The sequence below is a fragment of the Sylvia atricapilla genome, chromosome 28 (assembly GCF_009819655.1).
Source record: "Sylvia atricapilla isolate bSylAtr1 chromosome 28, bSylAtr1.pri, whole genome shotgun sequence".
Classification (NCBI taxonomy): Eukaryota; Metazoa; Chordata; class Aves; order Passeriformes; family Sylviidae; genus Sylvia; species Sylvia atricapilla.
Genome location: NC_089167.1, coordinates 4,220,537 through 4,242,178, shown reverse-complemented (window position 1 = coordinate 4,242,178; position 21,642 = coordinate 4,220,537). Strand labels below are relative to the sequence as shown.

General features: G+C 56.2%; 2 protein-coding genes across 3 annotated transcripts in view; both read left to right on the top strand.

Moving 5' to 3' along the window:
- LGI3 (leucine rich repeat LGI family member 3) overlaps positions 1–21,642 on the top strand; it is a 228,735-nt gene that overhangs the window by 10,626 nt on the left and 196,467 nt on the right.
- Positions 1–21,642, top strand: part of PEBP4 (phosphatidylethanolamine binding protein 4) — a 75,903-nt gene that overhangs the window by 48,513 nt on the left and 5,748 nt on the right. For both annotated transcript variants that reach the window (XM_066337027.1, XM_066337028.1), the window contains 2 exons: positions 20,260–20,305; positions 21,221–21,337. In XM_066337027.1, the coding sequence (XP_066193124.1) occupies positions 20,260–20,305; positions 21,221–21,337 (163 nt within the window). The remainder of the gene's footprint in view (positions 1–20,259; positions 20,306–21,220; positions 21,338–21,642) is intronic.

Genomic DNA, 21,642 nt, shown 5'->3' with positions numbered 1-21,642 from the left:
GGGCAGGAAAGCTGATCCCTTCATCCCGGGTTTGGGAAGGGGTAGGAAAACTCCTTCCTTCACTCTGCAGTCTGGGAAGGGGGCAGGGATCCCTGCATCCTGTGGAGGGGAGGAGGTTGGGAAGCTCAGCATGGCTCGGAGCATCCCACGGGATCCAGGCAAGGCTTTGCCTTCCTGCTGAATTTTGGAACTCTCAAATGCATCGGGAAAGTCCCCAGCGACCGTGTCCCAGAGGTGGGATGTCTGTCCCAGGGGTGGGATGTCTGTCCCAGGGTGGGAAGTCTGTCCCACGGGTGGCAGGACAGTCCCCACAGTCTGATCCAGAGGCAGCATGGCTGGAGTTGGACCAAAGGATTCATTTTCCTGCCTGAAATTCCCAGAGAGGATTTTAAACCCTTTAAAACCAGCTCCTGCTCCCAGTGGGGCCAAGCAGCACGGCCTGGTTTCGTCAGCCTGAATGTCCCATGTCCCCTCTCCCACGGCAGCCCATCACCTTCATCTTCCTCCAAAATATGCTTGCCTTCAACTTCCACGTTTTTTATTATTTAAAATGTGGAGAGTGGGGTCCTAGGCCTGAGTCCCATCCAGTGCCCCTCACCTGGGGGAGCCTGGACGTATGCCTTCCCTCAGGAGAAGGAAATTATGGCTTAATTCCCGTCAGGAACAACTTCTTTTCCCCAAAACAGAGCAGGAAAACAGGATATCGTTTGTGGTTTCATGAAAAAGTCATCTTTTTTTTTTTTTTTTTTTTTTTTTTTTTTTTTTTTTTTTTTTATTCTCGTCACTTTAGGTTCTATTTAAAATTTGGGTATTCTGAGATGGAAAGTTATTTCAAAAGGGCAAAAACACGTCAAGCTCCAGAAAATGGTGAAATCAGCTCCACGGTGGCTTTTTTTTTTTTTTTCTTTAAATTTTAATTTTTTTTGGAAGCACAGTTCTCCCTCAAACTCCCCCAGTGCGGGATCCTGCTGCATCCTGCCCCGGTGCTGCTCGAGGAGCATCCTGATACTAAAAACACCACTTTTCACCCCAATCTCTCCCCCAGATGATGGTCTGGGTGTATTCCCGAGGGATTTTCCACCCTCTGGAGCCTCTCAGTCGCCTCGAACCCGACCCCAAACCCGCGGGGGTGGCAAGGGACGATCGTTTGCAGCCCCATCGATGCCGCCCTCCGCTGCCCCGGCTCTAAAGGGCCCCTCATCGATCAGGCATCGGCTCTCACGGGGCATTCCCACCTTAAAAAGATCATCTGGAAGCGAGAGCTTTCGCTTCGCAGTGATTAATTAGTGTCTTTTAAACGACTCGGAAAGGAGGTGGCCGGGAAATGCGAGAGCAATTAAATCCGCAGCGCCCGCACTCCTCCGACCCCACGCGCGACACATCGATCTCCCCGGGCAGCCTGTGGCTGGGCTGAGCGGGGATCGTATTCCCCAGGCATCGGGAGGGAAAAATGACTTTTCCCGGGCTGGGGAGAGCTGGTGGCTCTCGCCGGCTCCGGGTCCCTGCCCAACGCGCTGGGTTCACTCCCCGCTGCTTCTGAGCGAGAGGGATGGAAACAAGGTAGGAGAAGCGAGGGAAAACCCTCCGCTGGCTTCCCTTGATGAACTGAGCTAATTTCTTCTCTTAATGGTTAGCTCCGGAGCTGAATGTGAGGCTTTCCTCCTGCACAGCAAACCCTCTCCCACACACAGACAAATAGGCTGAATATTTAATTGGAATTCCTCACACCTACAGGGTAAAGCCTTGTCAGTAGAAATAGAGCCCATCGCCAGCTGGCATCCCCGCACGCCACCCACCTTCGCTCGGAAAAAGAAATCCCTCCCCGTCCTCCCCCCTGCTCCACACCCCCACGGCCCCCTCGCCGTCCCCAGGCTCTGCCCCCCGGGCCCGGGATGCCCTCGCCGGGACGGGGATGCTGTGGGTGAGCACCCAGCCCAACAGGTTCTCCCAGGAGGAGATTCCCGACTCCCGTCCCCTGCCCCGGGCGCTGCTCTGGCCGCAGCAGCCCCACGGGAGCTGCCCCTGGCGAAGCGGGGACCCCAGGGCAGTGGCAGGCTGGTGGCAGGAGACAGGGAGCACCAGAGGGCACTGCCGGGCTGTCCATCCGTGCCATCCCTGCCGCCCCAGAGCGGTGAAACGCCGGGAGGAGGATATCCCAACCCTCCGGAGCGTGGCCGGGATGGTGGCTGGCAGAGGGATGTGCCCTGTTTTCCAGCCCTGGCAAAACCACCGATTTCATTGCCCAAAATGACTTTCCCTCCTGTCCCCGCTCTGTCCTGGCCGCTGTGGGATGTGAACTGCCATGGAATGCGGGAGGTGAAGCCCCTGCTCTCAAGGTGCCACTTTTGGGGCAGGTTTTGGGGTCTCCTTTAGGGCTGCAGGTGCAGGTAACCCAGCGCAGAGGAATCCCCGAGTGCAGATTTTCCAGGGATGGATGAAATGGGAGGTGGAAGGAGTCACCTCGTGTCCCCCAGTGCACCAGGGAACCACCAGGTGCCAGACAGAGCATATCACCGTCCCCGTGGTGGCACCGTCCCCACGGTAGCACTATCCCCGTGGTGGCACCGTCCCCGTGGTGGCACTGTCCCCACGGTAGCACCGTCCCCGTGGTGGCACCGTCCCCACGGTAGCACTATCCCCGTGGTGGCACCGTCCCCGTGGTGGCACCGTCCCCGTGGTGGCACTGTCCCCACGGTAGCACTGTCCCCATGGTGGCACGGCACAGCCAGACTCTCCCCTCACCTCTGGGAAGGTCAGGGATGGCGCTGTGTGTCCCCAGCTGGATGCAGAGCCTAGGTCTAGAGGATTTGGGCTGGGATGGATTTGGACAGTGCAGGGAGAGGTGTGGAGCTGCCGGGGACGGGGATGTTCCATCCTGATTGTTCCTGACCCTTGGGATCACGGGGAGGGGCCGCTGGAACGATCCTCTCTGTCCTGTCCCTGCCCCTTCCCACCTTCATCCCGTGGGGCAGTTCTGGCTCCAGAACATCCCTAGGCAGCGTTTGCTCCTCTTCCGAGGGATGTGGAACTCTTGGGAGAGGAGGAGGAGGAAGGTGTTGGGTCACGACCCCTGGGACACACTGCATTTTCTGCTCTGGACTGGGAGAGCAGCGCTTGTGTCCCACTCATCCCCCCCAATTTTCCTTTGCTCCCAAAGAATTGCTCTTTTCTCATCCCCCTCTTTTCCTTTTCCGCTCTTCTCCCTTCTCTGCTTCTCGTACCTCTCATCCCAGGTTTCAAAGACCCCCTCCCATCCATCCCCTGCAGGGACCTGCCACCATCTGCGGTTTTTTCTTTTCTCTCTTTTTTTTTTCTCCCCCTCTTTTCAAAGTTTCCCGTGTCTTTGTCTTAACGAGCCAGGTTAAATATTCTGTAATCAGTGTAATAATACACCTGGACTCGCTCGCGAGATATCTGCCTTTTGTACTGCGACAGGACATTAATAGTAATTATTCTGCTTTGTAATTGGAGCTTTAAATACTAATTCAAACAGCCAGAGGAAAACCAATTAGTGCTAATTTATCTCTATGTGTTTTGGAGAGCCTGTGTCTGTCATACTGTGAAGAAATAGGTTGGTAATTAGTACAGTTGGGTGGTAGATAGAAGTAATTATCAGATTCTTTCATGTTCTTTAAAGGAAGGGAAAAAAAAATTTCTAAAGGCTGCATGACTCTTCCTTTCCGAGGAAGTTTGCACCTCGAAGGAAGGGCCCAGCCAGCGCCGGCTCCGTGAGACGTTCCCGGTGTTCCAGCCGGATTTGGGGGCACCTGCTGCTGGATGGGACGGGATTGATGCCAGGAATGGGGCTCCGTGGGCATGGACACAGCACCCACAGCCTCGTGCGGGGGTTTAGCTGGGGCAGGGCAGAGGGGTGGCCTTGGAGCGACACAGCAGTGACAAAGTGTCGGTGGCAGGAGGAGCCGCACCCTTGGGATGGTCAGAGGGACAGTCCTGGGGTGTCCAGTTCTGAGGGGCTGGAGTGAACCCAGGGAAGGGGCTGGAGCCCCAGGAGAGGCTGAGGGAGCTGGGAAGGGGCTCAGCCTGGAGAAAAGGAGCTCAGGAGGGACCCTGTGGCTCTGCAGAATCCCTGCCAGGAGGGGACAGGCGGGGGGATTTGGGATCTGCTCCCAGGGCACAGGGACAGGAGGAGAGGGAACGGCCTCAGGCTGGGCCAGGGCAGGCTCAGGGTGGACAGCAGCAGTAATTCCCCCATGGAAAGGGTGCTCAGGCCTTGGAAGTGCCCAGGGAGGTTTGGATCCCCATCCCTGGAGGTGTCCAAGGAGGAACCTGGATGTGGCACTTGTGACAAGGAGGGGACCGGGCACAGCTCAGACTCGGTGACCTTGAGGGGTTTTTCCAAGCTGAACGATTCCATGATTCTGTGAATCCTTAACCTCTGCTTTTGAGCTGTGACCTCTGCGTGTGAACCCAGCTCAGTTTGTTGGAGCTGTAACTCCTGTTGGTGAATCCTGTCCCCTGTGCTCTTGGGCCAGGCCCCGCGTTTGTCGGACCAACCCTGTGCATTTGGAGTCCTTCAATCCCAGAATGGTTTGGGTTGGAAGGGACCTTAAATCTCATCCCACCCCTGCCATGGGACACCTCCCACTGGCCCAGGGTGCTCCAGCCTGGCCTTGGGCACTGCCAGGGATCTGGGGGCAGCCACCGCTCCTCTGGGAATTTCTCCCCACCCCCAAAGGGAAGAATCCCTTCCATATAACTGAGCTAAATTTCCCGTCTTTCAGTTTCAATCCACGATTTCTTGTCCTGGCGCTAAAATTCCTGATGAAAAGTCCCTCTCCCTCTTCCTTGGAGCCCCTTCAGAGCCCCTGGAACATGAGGGGAGGAGGGAAGTTGCTATTTGAGGCAGATCCTCTGTGTTTGATCCATCCCTCACAAATTCCAGCCACACCTTGTGCGTTTGAGGCAGACCTTGAGCATTTAGGAGGATATTTATGGTCAGTCAAGCCCTCGTGCCCCTCATCCGTGTCCCCACCACCTCTTCCCAGCTTTCCCTTTGCTTCCCAGGAGGAAGCAGCAGGTTTCCCGAGGACACCCGGGCCTGTCACACGCTGCTCTTTTATTTTTCCACTTCTTGGATGAGAAAAATCGCGAGGTTTTCAGTGCGGGGAGGATTTATTTGTGGTTACTTCAATCTCTCCCCCCCTCCGCCCAAGTTGTGCTATTAAAAAGAATAAATAATTCATGGAGTAGTTGTTCCCCCCATCAGGAATTCTGGCCGAGCCAGACCAGGAGTGCAGCAGGATCTGCAGGAATTCATTAATGGTCCATTCTGTGTTTCCTTTCCCCTTTAAAACCCCAGTGGAGTTACCTTGGTAATAATAAAGTGCACGATTCCAGGAGGGAGGGAACAGGTTCTTATTTGGATTAAACGGATTTCTCCTCCTCCCCTCTTTTTTACCCCTTTTTATTCCTGCCAATTTGAAAAAAAAAAAATTGTTTAGGGGGAAGAAAAAAAAAATTATAAGCAAATGTTAATGCTGGAAAGGAGAAAAAAAAAAGGCACATTTTTTTCCAGGGAGGGGAGAAAATGCCTTTGGAAGTGTTCTATGCAAAGAGATGCCGGGGGGCACGATGTATCAAAGAAAATATAATACACCCAGGTTAAAACTAATGATTGCCATATAATTAGATGTGAAGCATTGTGCTATAAATGTGTATTCTTCAGCGTGCTGTGATTTTACTGTAAGAGAGAGAGAGAGAAAGAAAGACAGAAAAACACAGAACCCAGCAACATACTATAAAAAGCACTCTGTTGACTTTTCGGCTGTTTAGTATTCCTTGCCCGTACTCCCCCGGGAGTATGTAATTAGTGCTTTATGAAGAGTGCATTTAAAGCAGTTTAATATTCACCTCATTCAGTCTGAAACAATGTGATCACTGCTTAGACAAATCACTGCTCCTCACTGACATCCTCTGTCAGAACATTACCTCTGAAAAGACCTTTCAAGAGGCTCCCATGTTAATTAGTTGTCTGTCATGGATAAACAGAGCAGTGAGCAGAAGGGCTGCGCCAGGCCACAGACACACAGGGAAATACTGGGAATGCTGTGGGATTTTTTTTTTCCTCCTTTTTCATCCTCTCTCTCTCTCTCTCCCCTCCTTTTTGTGAAAATTCCTGGCTTTCTCCCCGGCTTCGCAGAGTTTGGCGTGGCCTGGAGTGGAGCCTGGGTTTTCCCGGGGTTGGATGAAATCTTTGGGATGCTGAGCCAGGCTGGCAGTGCCAGGGAGGTGCCCAAACTGATCCAGGAGCATCCTGTGCTCTGGCTGGACACCTGCTGAGCTGCCCTGCTGTGCCACAAAGTGGGAACATCCCAGGCGACATTCCAGTGCCACATCCCAGTGCCGTGTCCCAGTGCCACATCCCAGTGCTGTATCCCAATGCCATATCCCAATTCCACATCCCAGTGCCATATCCCAATTCCACATCCCAGTGCCATATCCCAATTCCACATCCCAGTGCCATATCCCAGTACTATATCCCAGTGTCATTCCCCAGTGCCACATCCCAGTGCCACATCCCAGTGCCACATCCCAGTGCCATATCCCAGTGCTATATCCCAGTGCTGTATCCCAGTGTCATTCCCCAGTGCCACATCCCAGACCTCTGCCTCAGTACAACATCCCAGCCCTATGTCCCAATCCTGAATCCCAATCCTGCATCCCAACCCTGCATCCCAATGCTACATCCCATTCCCAAATGTGGATCCCAGTCCTGTATCCCAGCCCTACATCCCCTTTGTGCTGCCCAAAGTGGCTCTTTAGTCATTCCAAGAGACTCTCCCCACTTTCCATCGTGTGTAAAATGTTGGATAACGGCGGTCACCTCATCCCACCTGTTCCTGGTTTTAACTTCTCCGGAAAATCCGGCAGATTTGGGGCAGTGCTGGCTCTGCTGTGTGTTGCTCATCCCCATCCAGCCCCATTCCTGCAGGATGCTCCCCCTGCCACCTGTGGGCTTCCAGCCCTGAAGCTGGAATTCCTCCTTCCCTGTGAGCATCCCGGAGTCCTTCCCGTGTCCCCCTGTGTGTCCCCAGAGTCCCAGGAGCAGCCCTTGGCTCTGCTCGTGGCTCCTCCAGACTCCATGGTCAGGATGGAAGGTTTGGAGCCACAGGAATTCCATCACCAGCCCCCACCTGGCAGCTCCCAGGTTCTTGGGAGCCAAATCCAGCAATTCCACCCCTTCTCATGGCCAAGGGAGCCGCGAGCTCCTCGCTGAGGTATTTAAGGCCCAGCACCATCCTTTTTCCTTTTGGGAAGGAGCAGACAGGGAATGCTGCTCCCTGTGTCCTGGGAATGACAGCCAGGGAGTGAAACCGGAGGTGGGTTTGGGTGGGAGCCCCCCACATCCCACGAGGGACTCCACGGGTGCATCCTCATGCACATCCCATCGTGCACAGAGCATCCCCACGGGACACCTTCCTGAGCCTTCCTGGTCCCCAGGCACCTTCCAGCTCAGGGTTTTTCCCCCCTTTCCCTCCCTTTTCCAGCAGTTTGTTTCCCTGGCTCTCTTAGTCACGAAGGTGAGGCCCTGACAGAGACACAGACATCAAAAACAAGAGGTGATGAAACGCAGGGAATAATTAAGTTGCACTAAATCACCGGCCCTGGCGGAACGCTGCCAGAGAGCTCGAGAAAACTGGAGCACCACGGAGCCGAGTTATTATTAATAATCACCAGCGCCCTCGTGAACAACAGCCTATTTTGCACCATTTTTTGGGGAAGGGGTTGGCATGGGGAGAGAACTTCCCGTGCTGGGGGCAGGCGGGAGGGTGAGGTTTGCTCCCCTGCTGCACATCCCAGGATATTCCAGCCCAGATGCATCCCGGGGCTGCCGGCAGGGTCCGGGTGAGCCCAGAGCAAGTCTGCTCCCGCCACAGCTCCTCCACGCAACCCCGGGCCTTACGTAAGGGCAGCTTTATCCTCCTTCCATCGGGCCCAGCCTGCAGCTCCCGTTCCCAGTGTGTGGGTGAGCCGCTCGCCCCGGGCTGGGAATTGCACAGCTCCTGCACCTCTGCCTTGCTCCACGCATGCAAGCGGCTGCAATTCCTGATGGGCAGCCGATAGCAGGGCCAGGCCATCAGTCCTGGATTTGTTGGGTGTTTGGGATGTGTTTCCCTCTCATCCCGCCGGGATTCATCCTCGGGAATGCTTGGGAAGAGGTCGGTGGATGTGCAGGATTTGCTGATGTCCCACAGCCTCCGCTGAGGCTCGCCTTGGTTTGCTGATTTAAGGTCCAGCCGTCGCTGCTGGAGGTGCTGGTGGAAGAGATGCTCCAACTCCCGAAAATCTGGAATGTCACTGAGGTTTTTGAGGAGAGAAAAGAGATTTTTAATGCAAAGATTCCTTCTCCAATGAACGCTGAGGCTATGGCTTTACCTCGTGCGGCTTTAGGGTCTGATCCCACTTGGCTCCATCTCTGCAAGAGCCCAGACAGGTTCAGGGGTTTGGGTTTGGGCAGATTTCGGGTGCCACGTGGCCGTGGGTTTAGCCTGAGCCCCAATTCCCACTGCTGTTCCCACCAGGTTTCGTCAGGAAAACCATCCAGACCCGGTCAAAATCCTCCCCGGCGGCATAAACCCGAGGGTGTCGAAATTGGGCGAGCTGTAAATCTCGTGTGTTTGTAAAATCTTTAGGCCTCCGTCTGCAACACGCAGGTAAACCTTTAATTCCCTGACAATGCCGAGCAAACTCCCAGTTAAATCCTTAATTCCCGTGCATCACAGCCCTGTGCATTCACCCGTCTGCAGCCCAGCTCTCGTCTGCAGCATCTACACACTCTTTGAGTGTGGAAAAATCCCCCCAAAATTGCTGTGCCCAAGGTTCTAGTGCTGGAAAAATCCCCAAAATTGTTGTGCCGAAGGTTTTGGTACTGGAAAAAATCCCACAAAAATTGTTTTACCCTCTGTTCAGGTGCTGTAAAAATCCCTAAAATTGCTATTTCCCGTGTTCTGGTGCTGGAAAAATCCCCCAAAATTGTTGTGCCCTCTCTTCAGGTGCTGTAAAAATCCCTAAAATTGCTGTGTCTGAAGTTCTGGTGCTGGAAAAATCCCCCAAAATTGTTGTACCCTCTGCTCAGGTGCTGTAAAAATCCCTAAAATTGCTGCACCCAAGGTTCTAGGGTTTTTGCTCCATTGATCAAAACCTCCGAAATGCTTTTGCAACTCCTAAAATTAGGAATAATTATGGATCCTGCACCCCTGCAGTGGCTGGTGCCTGCCCTGAGGTCACAAGGTGCAGGAGAATGGAGAAAAGCCGCCAATTTGGGATTCCAACCCTTCTGAAAGGGCCTGCCTGTGACACATGGGAACAATCCCATCGCTGCTCCACTGCTGACAGGCTTTTCCCCCTGATCCAACCGGCTCCGATCCCGCGGCGATAGGGACAGGGTGCAGCTCCGGGGCCCCATCCAGAGGGGACACTGAGGAGCCCGACGGGTTTGGGAGCTCCTCAGCACCCTGATGACAGCCAGGCTGGGATTGGGATTGCTCCTGTCGCTGGCAGGACGTTTCCCAACCCGGAGGAACCTGTACAGACGACCACCCTGTCTTAGGCAATGTTCCTGACTCAAGATCCCATCCCAAATCAGCGGGAGATGGATCTCTGCTGCCTCTTGCAACACAACTCCGTCCAAACTGGTTTTCCCATCAATCCATCAATCCTTCTTCCAGTGATTTTTTCCCCCCTCTCTTTTTTTTTTTTTTTTTTTACCATTTGTGCTGTTGGCTCTTCAGGAGGGGTCTTTAGGTGCTGTTTTTCCTCAGATGGGGACCTGAGCCCATCCAGCACAAATGAACCAAAATTGTGTCTTTTATGACACAGTTCCCAAGGCCAGAGGGAAGGGAATGATTCCTCTTGCAACTGGGCAGGTGACACCCAGGGAGGGATTGTCCAGCAGCCTTTTTATTTTTAATATTAGTGGCCCAAATATCAACCTGAAGCAAACCAGGAGGAGGCCGTGTCCGTCCCCTTGGATTTACAGCTGATTTCTGAAGGGTGAATATTTTTATAGAGGAGTTAGAAGTTGCTGATTTATTTCAATGCCCAGCAAAGCACAGAATTGTGGAACATCCTGAGCTGGAGGGACCCCATAAGGATCAAAATGATCCCAGTGGGCTCAAACCTCTTAATGACATATCCCAAACACATATGGAATCATCTGTTGTGATCCCTGCCTTGTCCAACCCGCTTACAAATTAATTTGGGGGTCTTGGGCACCACCCGCCGCCGCCTCACCTGGGTCCTGCCAGGTCCTGGCAGCTGAAGGGTTACTCAGCCCATCTGCTCAGCTCCCCATTTCACAAGGGCGGGTTTGGAGTTTTACTACAAGTTTCAGACAATGAAGGTGTGTCTGCGCTCCGAGCCTCGTTTGCCCGTTGTGTAGGCGTCGGGTTCAGCGCCGTCTTGTCAACACTTGAATATGTTGAGCATCACTCACGGGGCATTCTGTAAGAAACCTATTAAGTTAATTACCGAGGCTGTGTGTGTGTATGTGAGAGAGAGAGAGAGCGTGTGTGCTGCTCCTGTAAAAAATTTGGCTTTCTTTTCGTTGCAAGACACTTGTGATGCAAGCCCCGGGCTCTCGGTGTGATGACATCTCGTCTGCTGCTGTAACTGAGCCGGGGCTGGGGCGAGCTGCCTGCCAGGGAGAGGGGGGTCAAAGGGGGACCCCCCACCCGTCCTGCCTTGGGGACACCCACCCCAACACAGGGACCTGCTGCAGTGTCCCTGGCCACAGCCCCGGGCAGCGGGAATCGGGATGTAAATCCTACCTCTGTGGGGTTTGAGCTCAGAGCAGCCAGGGGAGAGTTGGGGCACCTCCGTGGGGATGCTCCTGCTCACGTTTCTTTTTAAGATTCTGCTTTTACGTTTCTGCTCGGTCCAAATTCCTGCGGAAACGCAGGACTGGGTTGGAAAGGGCCTGAAAACTCCTCTCGTTTCATTCCACCAGAGCAGGGTGTTCCAAAGCCCAGCCTGGCCTCGGACACTTCCAAGGGTGGGGCAGCCACTGTTTCTCTGCGAGACCCCTTGGAAGAGGGCTGGGAAAAGTCCTCTTGGTCTTTATATTTGCACCACCACCATCAAGTGTCCCCAAAATAATCAAGGCTGGATTTGGGAGCTGTTTTGGGGCGCTGGGAGGTCCAAGCATGGTTTGGGAAGGGGATGGAGCAGAAAGAGGCTCCGTGGTGGGGACACTCCTTGTGTTTCTCCTCTCCCTGCCTCCCACCAGCCTCTCCAGCGCCTTCCCAGCCCCGTGCTGGAGGGAATTCTGGGTCTCCCGGAGGGGAGCAGGGCTGCTGGAGAGATGTTGGAGCTCCGTGAGGAGCAGCACGTGCCGCCCCAGCCCGGACTATCCCTTCCCAGCTTTCCTCACATCCCTTTCCCAGTCCGGCTGGAATGGGGTCCCACCCCCACAATCTGCTTAAAATAAACGGAGTTTTTCCCTCTCCGGAGCCCGAGCCAGGGCAGGGAGCGGGGCGAGCGCTGCCTCCCGGCTCCCGAGGTGGGTTTTTTGTGGGTTTTTGGTGGTTTTTTGGGGGAGGCATTGCAGAAACAGCCCCCGGCGCCCGCACGCGCCCCAGGTAGGGCGGCTCAGCCCCCGCCTTCCAGCATCCCACGGGAGCGCGGATCCGGTGGACTTTTATGGAAGAAAGGGAAGTCCACGGCACCTCCGGAGCGGCTTTTGGCAGGAGCAGCAGCAGCGCTGCCGTTAACCCCTCGTCCTCCTCCTGCTCCTGCGGTTTCAGTTTTTTGGGGGTGGTCAGCGGCTCCTCTGCGGTTCTGCCAAGAACCTGCGGGCTGTGGGATGCTCAGCAGCCAAAAAACTCCGTGAAAAAACCAACAACAACAAAAAAAAGTGCATTTGGCTCCTCGTCATCATCCAACTGGCTGCAGAGCGTTCCCGAGCATCCCATCCCTCCCCAGCAGCCGCTCCCCGAGCAAAACCCCCAGGCACGAGGGAAAAGATGGGAATAAACTTCTCGCTGCTCCGGGGAGTTTCCGGTTGGAGTTTCTCCCGTCCCAAGGGCAGCTCTGGACTGTCCCTCCGAGCGCTGCCAATTCCAGCCGTCAGGAAGCGGCCTGGGGGGGTTTGGGGCAGCGGCGAGGCTGAGCCCGGATGCGCTGGCGGGGGCCGGGACAGCGCGGTCCCCTCCCGGCCGGGGCTGTCGTCATCGGGGCCGAAAGGGAGATCTTTTGGTCAGCGGAAGGAAGGGAAAAGGAAAAAGAAAGAAAGAAAGAAAGAAAGAAAGAAAGAAAGAAAGAAAAAAAAAAGGCAACCAAACAAACCCCAAAAAACCCACCAAGCCCAGAGGAATAAATGAGTCCCCCCAAGCCCAGGCTCCCGCTCCCATCAGATTAGGGAAGCCGAAATAGCCCAGTTGGCCCAGAGCGGGAGCAGGACTGGCACGCGCGGCCTTTGATCCACCCCCGCGCCCGGGAAGGTGCCGGGGATCAGACACCCCAGGGAGGAGGAATTTGCAGGGCAGGAATTTTGCGGTGTGTGTGAGCACCCCCGGACCATCGGCAGCGCCCCCGGGCCGGCTGTGGGGTGGGATCTGAGGGAGGGATGGGCTCAGCGTCCCACCCCAAATCCCACCGGGATCCGTTGGTGGGTGCAACCCCCAAAATCAGCACAGCACGGCCAGAAAGTGCAGCGAGGGGATTGTTCCCCTGTGCCCCGCGCTGGGGACACCCCACCTGCAGCTCGGGCTCTCCGAGACCACAGGGACGTGGAGCTGCTGGAGCGAGTCCAGAGGAGAGCATGGAGCTGCTCCAAGGGCTGGAGCCCCTCTGGATGCTGGGAAAGCTGGGAATGTTCACCTGGAGCAGGGAAAGGCTCCAGGGAGAGCTCCGAGCCCCTTCAGGGCCTAAAGGGGCTCCGGGAGAACTGGAGAGGGATTTGGATGAGGGCTGGAGGGACAGGACACAGGGAATGGCTTCCCACTGCCAGAGGGCAGGGATGGGTGGGATTTTGGGAAGGAATTCTCATTCTCATCTGTGAGGGAAGGGAGAGGCTGGGCTGGAATTCCCAGAGGAGCTGTGGCTGCCCCTGGCAGTGCCCAAGGCCGGGTTGGATCACCCTGGGCCAGTGGGAGATGTCCCTGCCATGGAAGGGGTGGCACTGGATGGGATTTAAATCCCTTCCCACCCAAACCATTCCGTGAGTCCCGCCTGGCTGTGCCTCACAGAGGGATGGATGGCTGGTTCAGAAGTGAGGGCTCGAGGCCCTCGTGCCCCGTGGTTATTGCTGGTGACCACGGCCTGGATGGTGGCAGCACTGGGAATGGCCCAGCCACCAAAGGGAATTGTCCCGGTCCCCAGAGGTGACACAGCAGCAGAGCCTCTCCATGGATGCATCCCAAGGGAAGGTTCCAGTGCAGGCTCTGCTCTCATCCACACAGAATTCAGGCTACAGGCCTTTAAATGACTGGATTAGGCAAAATTTGGTGTTTCTCCAAGAATTCTCCGGAAATCTGCTGCTGGAAAAGCAAACTCATCTTAAAGCTACACGCACAGGCAGGACAAGCAACTTTTCCACTCTCAAGGATTGGGATGGAAAAGACTTTTCCAGTCCTCCCCAGCCCCTTTCTCCGGCCAAGGTCAAGCTTGTTCCTCCTGCTGGAATCTCAGGGGCTTTGTGGGAACCTCTTGTAATTCACCTTTCTTGGGGGTTCTTGGGGCATTTTGGGGATGTCCCGTCAGAACTGGGGGTGATGCAGGAGCACCGAGGGAGCCCAGATCCATGGGGGGGATGAAGGGACACCCAGGGGGAGCTCCTGGGAAGGTCTGGGCTGGTGACAAAACCCAGGGCACAAAACACAGGCGTGGTCCGGGAAAATGGGTGTCACAAGTGGCATTTGAGCAGTGCCATCGTCACGGCAAGGGGCACAAAGCGCCTTTCTCCTCGGAGCCATCCTCATCCTCCTGCTCCAGCACCACTCCAGCAGAGCAGCATCCCACCGAGGAGGTGGAGGATGCTCCAGAGGGGTCCTGGCCGGATCCTGGGCTGGACAAACCCCAGCCCAGCCCTCCGCTGGCCGGGCCACTGGGTCAGGGTGATTCATCCAGCAGCCAGCTCCGCCGGGAGCTCGCCCGGAATTGCGACACCGTGGGGCTGTTCAAGGCAGCCAGAGCCTAGCCCGGCATCCAGGCAGCTTCCTAACACACCCCTGGGGTTGCTATCAACATCCCTGTTGTTCTTAGCAATCGCATCCATCATTTATCATCCCGGCTTTACAGCGGAGGCCCAGGGGCCGGGATGTGACAGTGCAGGACGGGATTGTGACACTCCCCAAACGGGGCTTTGGGGTGCAGCCACCCCCCAATCCCCCAGGGTCCAGAGCACGGCAGGCAGGGAGTGAACAGCCCTCGCCACCACCTCCACAACCATCGTTTGTTCAGCCATCATTTTATCCAGGTTTAATTTTATTCCACCATTGTTTTATTCAGCCGTCGTTAGTTCAACCTTCGTTTTATTCAACTTGCGTTTTATTCAACCGTCATTTGTTCAACCTTCATTTTTTTCCAACTTGTATTTTGTTCCACCATCGTTTTATCCAGCCATGGTTTGCTCAGCCTTCATTTTACTCGACTTTGATTTTATTCAGCCTCCATCTTTACTCAACTTTCTCACCTCAGCAAACCCCTGGTGTTTCCCTGCCGGGGCCGCGGAGGGAAGGGGTAGCAGGGAAACTCCTCCAGGCAATTTCTTGGCAAAGCCATCGGCCTCCCAGCACTCCAACCCACGCCAGGAGTGTCCTGGCAAAGCCACATCTCCACTTTTGGGACGGCAGCCCAGCATCCTGCATCCCATCCTTCCCCTCCTGCAGCTCCCTCCACAATCCCACAGGTGTTTAAAAACAACAAAAAAACCCCAACCCAACAAAATCCCTCTCCTTTTTCAACACAAATGTTTTTTGTCTGAGGTTTCAAAACCGTCCCGAGTGTCATCAGAGCCTCCGCCCCGCTGGCCCGGACCCCTCACCTACATCCTTAGGAAAGGTGCAGATGGGCACATCAGCCGTGCCAGCAATGCCTGAGCCGGGCACGGAGCGTCTCTCGCTGGAAATCCACCCAGCAGAGCCTCCCTCTTGCAGAATCTCTCCTTTCTCTGGAGATTCTGGTGCTGGGAATGCCATCCTCAGGCTGCCGGGAGCAGGTTTGGGTTATGGAGTGCACGATTTTATTTCTAGATATAAAAAAAACAAAACACCAAAACCTCGCAAAGAGCCAGGCACGGAGGTGATTTATGTTTATTTTGCTCAGTTAATAACCCGTGGCACGTCCTCCCCTGCGGCGTTAGGGTGGATCAGACAAAGCTGCATTTAAATTACGACCGTGCCCGATATTTATTTTTTAATATATTTTTATGGTCGCCTTCCCCATTTAACGTGAGCTAGAAAAATGTCCTGGCTGTGCCAAGAGCTGCCTAAGGATCCTAAAGGCTGGAGGGGTGAATCCTTGGAGTTCAGACCCTGGAAAAGTGGGAGAGGCTCTTCAGATCCGTGTTGGAGCAGTGACATCCTGGGCCTGCTCCAACTTCTGCTCATGGGGGCTCTCAGCAATATTTCCCAGGAGTTCTGATGAGCCTCGGAGAACTTTTTGGGATGAGGTTGTGCAGTCAGTGTTGGTCAGTGCCTACTGGAACCAGGTGTCCTGGAATGATTTTGGGGTTAAAAATCACCCAGTTTTGGTGCTTGTGGTTGTGTCAGTCCCCAACCAGACAAATCCATCAGCTGTGAGATTCCAGCCCACCCAGGTTTAGCTTTCCTCAGGTTCTGGATCTGCCCTGAAAATAAGTTCTCTGTAGAAGGAAAAGTATCTTCTCCACTCTTTTTCTGCCTGAATGTGGCTCAGATCAATGGTGGTTTATCAATTTTTTCAGGTCAAGGGAACAAGTCAAACATCACTTGGAACAGTGAAATTCCATGAATATAAAATTTAATAAATTAAAATAATGAGCCCTGGGAAAGGGGGTCAGCAGCTGGAGATTCCATGGATCTCACTCTCCTTGGGGACATGGGGCTGGACATTCCTGGAGCCTGTGAGAGGAGCAGGAAGCTCTGGAGAGAGGATTAACTCCTGCTCTTCACACACATGGGAGGCAAAGTGTCTGGGCAGTGAGGATCCGGGTGGGAAGCGTGGAGCAGGGAAATTCTGGGAATCATTCCTGCCTCAGGCCCGGGGTGGCCTGGCCACGTCTCCAGCTGTGCCCGGAGAGCGAAACTGCCTCCGAGCACAGAGCGAGGGCCCTGAGTCATCCTGGGATCCAGGAACTGGAGCTGTGGGGAAGCACCAGAGCAGGAGGCTGAGGAGAAGGTCTGGGCTTGGGAAAGTTGCGCTGGTTCCAGCAGGAAGAGGAGGTTCCTCTGGATTTAGGGTGTGATGGGATCCAACTCTGCGGGGTCTTGTCCCTGTGTTAAGTCATTCCCTGCTCTGGGAATGCTTCAGAACCCTTTGGAGCAATAGAGCAGGCAGGAGAGGCTCTTCCCAAGGAAGCCTTTCCCATCCTGGCTGGGGGTGACTCTTCCACCCTGCTTCTTCCACGAAAACCATTTCTGTGTTCCTTCCTATTTTTTCCTCTTCCCCGACGGAGATCCCGCGACAATCCAGCGGCACAGCGCGGCTGGCATAATGGGATGTGACATTTCTCATCATGAAAGGACTCGCAGGGTCGGGGCTGACAGGCTCCTTGAGGCGCCAAACCCCGGCTTGACGGCGACAGGAGAAGCAAGGGTGGGCTGGAGCAGCACCAGCAGCGAGAGGGTCGGGGTGGCGTGGGTGAGCCAGAGCTGCTCGGGAGCATCCCGTGCCCCAGATCCGGCCCCAGCATCCCTCTGGAAAGGAGCTGCTGTGCAAAAAGGCGGCTGAGCTGAGAAATGCCAGAGTTTGGGAGTGCTGGGAGCCGGCCGGGCCCTGCCCTGCTCTCTCCTGGCCTCGCTGTGCGCGGGGATAACAGGAGGGAGAGTTTCTCTTGGATCGACTCTTTGCTCACATGCTTTTTTTGTTGGAAAGCGGGACGAGCCTGGATGTTTTAGGGAGCTGGGGTAGGAGTGGTCCTCCTCCCCACTGCTGCTGGCTTTGACGGGCAGGAGGAAACCCCCAACCCTTCACTGTCCTCTGCAAGGACACGGTGGAACAGATGCAGATCCACCTGCAATGAGCATCTCATCCTTTTCTTCCCCGTTGCAGCCTCGCAGGGAAGCTGGGTTGCCATCCCAGCGGCTCTGCCCTTCCCGGGCTCTCCCCTGCGCTGTCTGAGCCAATTCCTCCTGCCGACCTCATTCCAAAGATCACAGGAATTGAGGAGAACAAATCTGGGCTCCCGCTGGGCCGCCTTTGAAGCCGCTCGGCCCCGTCAGATTCGTGCTCGTGAGGAGCAGCGCAGGAGCAGCCCCGGCTGTTTGGGATCCGCTTTCCCCTCGGCTAATCGCTGCTTAACGCCGGCCCCTCGGCCCCTTGCCGTGGGGTGCAGCCCCACTCGTGGCTGAGCCCCGCGGGGCCGGCCTGGGACGCGCTCCCGGCGAGGCAGGAGCAGCCCAGCCCTGCTCGGCTGCACTTCCCTGGGTCCCATCCGTCATCTGTTTGTCCTGGTCCCCTGCCAGTGATTGTGTCGATTCCCACACCCACTTTCCATAACCCTCCGTCCGCGCCCGGGCGAATCGCTGGCGAGAGCTCGCCACCCATCCCTTTCCTCTCCTCTGCGATGGGATCAGACACGTTCCCGAGAGGGGGGAAGAAAGGGAAGGGGGTGAAAAGAAAACAAAAAGATCAAGAGGAAAACACAAGGTGACTCACTGCCTTTAATTTATTTGTGCTTGTTTATTTATTTCACCCCCCACACCCCCTCGGCTGCGACGTGCAGGCAGCGAGATTGCGGGGCACCAGCAAGGAGAGGGATAAAATTCCCCCACTCCTTTGGCCGAGGAAAGGATCGCCGAGAGGAGCTCCCTGGCGCTCCAAATGTGTGGCACAGATTTTTTTTCAGGCTGCCCAGATCTCTCTCTGCACGAGCATCCCGTGCCCCGCCAGCTTCTCGACACCACCCGGCACAGACCGGAGGGTGGGAATATCTAATTCCACCTCCTACACCCGTGTCCTCGGCAGGGGAAAGAGAGAAAGGAGATAAAAGGCTGGGAAGCTCAAATGGTGTCATTAGGAACTATTAATGCTCTCATGAAAGGGCATTAATAAACGCGGCGGCTCATCAGTGTCCATTAGCTCGGCTCGTGGCAGGGATCTTCGGGAGCTGCCGGAGTGTGATGCTCCCCTCGCCCTCACCGGCGTGTCAGCGAAGGGGAAAGGGGCTGCGAGGGGGGTTGTCCCTCCTACAAACCACGGCCTGAGCGAAAAAAACAAGGAGAAAATGTCACAGGCCGTCACACCCCACCTCTCCAATCCCTCCCGTATCCCGGCAGCCGAGCCCAGAGCTTGCTCCTTGCTCCCAGGATCGCTGTTTACTATCAAAAAAAAAAAAAAAAAAAAAAAAAGGCTCATTCCCGACTTTCTCCCTCCCGCCCTCTTCCTGTCCTCGCCTCTTAAAAAGGAGCTTTATCCTTTGACTCTCCCATGCCCGGGGCTAGCGAGGAACCCGCAGCATCTCGGGGCGAGCACGGCAGCCCACATGAGCGGGCAGGGATGCAGGGAGGAGGCCCGGCCTGTCCCGAGAAGCCCCTGGCAAAGCCAGGAATAGCAGCGCGGTCCCCGCACGGGAGCGGTGCTGCCAGGAGCAGAGAGAAAGCCGCAGTCCCTGCCTTTGAAGAGCCGGGGCTGGCAGCGGGCCCGGCCGCACGGCGGGCTCGGGATGGGCTCGGGATGGGCTCGGGATGAGCTCGGGATGGGCTCGGGATGAGCTCGGGATGGGCTCGGGATCTTCCCCCCACGCCCCCAGCCCCCGCCGGCAGCGGCACAGCCAGGGGAGCAGGCACAGCTGGAGGGCTCGGGCACATGTGCACATCCCTGCGGGTGGGCTGGCGGTGCACATCTGGATGGCGCGGGTGTGCACATCTGGGCAAGGCCACGGCAGCCCCGCGGCCCCGCGTGTCCCCCCCAGGCGCTTCTCCCCTCACATCCCGCTCTGCTCCTTCCCTTCCCGCCGTGATCCCGAACCTGCCCGAATCCTCACTCAGCAGCTCCCCGGCACCGGGCTATTGGCGGCTGCGGCTGCCGAAGCGGCGAGCCAGCCGATATGCGAGGATCGGAGCGGCCTCTTGGCTCCCTGGGGACCTTTGGGGTGCCAGGGGCAGCTGGCAGGAGGCTGTCACCGGCCGTGACTCAGGTGCACAGCACGTTCCCTTGGAGGGAAAGGGAAGCTTTGATCGCGGGGAGCCGAGGCGCAGAACCCCGTTCCCCACGTGCACTTTTGCTGGGAGTTATCTGAGACATCTTTCTGGTTGTTGTTTTTTTTTTTTTTTTCGGGATAATAACTCCCAGGGCAGGTTAGGACGGAGGAGCCCTGGCAGCAGAGCGTGTGTGGGCAGGACTGGAATAACGGGTGCCGTAGGAAAGGATTTACGAGCGCCGGGAGGTTGGGAATGGCCGGGAATAGCACAGCAGGTCAAGGGTGAGGTGGGATGTGCGGGGCCGGGATGTGGATGCGGCTCCTCTTGTTGTCCCTTTGTCATGCACCCAGTCCCACAGGATGCTCGGTGTCCCAGAAAAGGTTCCTTGCCCCCGGGAAGAATCCCAGGACGGGGACGGGGAGCCAAACCTCCAGCGGGACTCGCTCTGCGAGCAGGAGTTTCTGTTGAGAGCAAAGCCAAAAATCTCTCATGGGAATGCTGGTGGAAATCACCACAATCCCACCTGGAATGGGCCAGCTCTCCCAAATACCGGTGTGCCGAGCAGCACTGAGGCTTTTAATGGAATTATTGTGGCTTTCCCAGTGTGCCACAGCCTGGATCTCTGGTGTGGATCTCCAGACCATTCACAACCTCTGTGTGCAGGTGACAGCGGTGTCACCCGTGTGCCAGGGCATTGCGGATCGAGCCTCTAAATCTCCAACAGCCAAAATCCCAAAGGATAAACCCCATCATGCTCCTTCCCACCCACCCTGGAGAAAACGATCTTTACAAGGAAAAGACGAGAGGATGATCTTTACAAGGAAAACACACAAAATGTTGGAGAAGGAATTCCTGGGGACAAGTGGGCACAGCTGGGGGGGCAGGAAGGGTCCATCCCCCCAAGGGTTTCTCCTGAGGATCCCAGTTTCACCAAACCTCCCTCTTTTTGTCCTTTCAGGGTTCGGATCTGAGGGTTGGGAAGATCAAAGGGAAGGTCCTGACAGGTGAGTGCAGACCCCGAATGAGGGGATGTGGTCTCAGCCAGCCGGGATGAGGGGGTGGCAGTGCTGCCTGGGGTGGGCACACCAGGACACGAGGGAGGGGGACACGAGGAGCTCCCCAGGGCACAGCCGGGCGCTGTCTGAAACAGGAGCCACTTTTTCTCTTACTTTTTCTAGAGGCAAAAGTGGTTTAAAGACTCCCCAGCAGTTGGAAAGGCTCCAAACCAGTGCAAAAAGAGGGGGGATGGATAAAACCCAAGAGGAAAACACAAGATAAAAGCGGGTGAATCCCAACAACTCCTGTGATGTTGCAGGAACAAAGACTTTCAGTTCAAAATGGGCCAAGACGGGGCTCGATGAGGTGACACCTCAGGGGGGAGGAGCTGGGGGCTCACCTGGCTGCAGGTGACTGAGTCCTGGAGGAGCTTCAGCTTCTTGTCCCCTTGTGTCACATCCTCCTGTCCCTGCTGGAGTGGCTGTGCTGTGCATTGGGGGTGCTGTTTCTCCCATGGATGTCCCTTTCCCTCTCTGTCCTCAGCAGCTGGACATGCCCTGAGCCAGCTGCAGGCCCCACATCTGGGCAGCTGTGCAGCACTCCCTCCCACCTGGAGCACAGTGTGGGGCCCAGGACCCCCCTGGGGCAGCCCAAGGGGTGCTGGCCGTGCCCTGGTGGGGGGCTGGGGGGTCTCAGGGTCACATCCCCTGCCTGGAGGAGAGGTCAGGGTGCTCCAGGGCGTGGTGAAGGGCTCTTTTGGTGCTGCTCTGCCCGTGGAACACCTGAGCTGATCCGTGGAGGGCTCACAGTGCAGGGAGCTGGGTGGGAGAGCTGATCCCGACCTGGAGGAGGGTGATGGACAACTGGTTCTGGTGGGAATTTTGGCTCAGGGGGATGCTCAGCCCTTCTCTTCCGCATCCCAGATTACAGCCAGCCCAAGCCCCCGCGCTACAGCGGCTACCACCGCTACCAGTTCCGCCTGTACCGGCAGCCAGAGCACAAAACCATCGCCCTGAGCCCCGAGGACAAGAAATCGCTGGGTAAGGACCCGCCGTGCCCTCGATCCCGGCCCCGAGGGGCTTTCCCGGGGCTATGGATAATGCCGCCTGCTCGGGCAGGCTGGGGACGCTCGCCGGGTGCAAAGGGATCCTTACAGGGGACGTGGGTGAGGTGTCAGCTCCTTGCCAGGCTGCCAGAAACCCTTGGGAAAAGTCTGGTAACGGCCCGGCTAGCGGGATCGGAAGCAGGGAGAGATGTGGGCTGTGAAATGCAGCCCTTGCTGGCACATCCCCCCCAGCCCCAGCCGAGGGAGTTGCATCACCGGCACCTCGGAGCGGGCGGATAA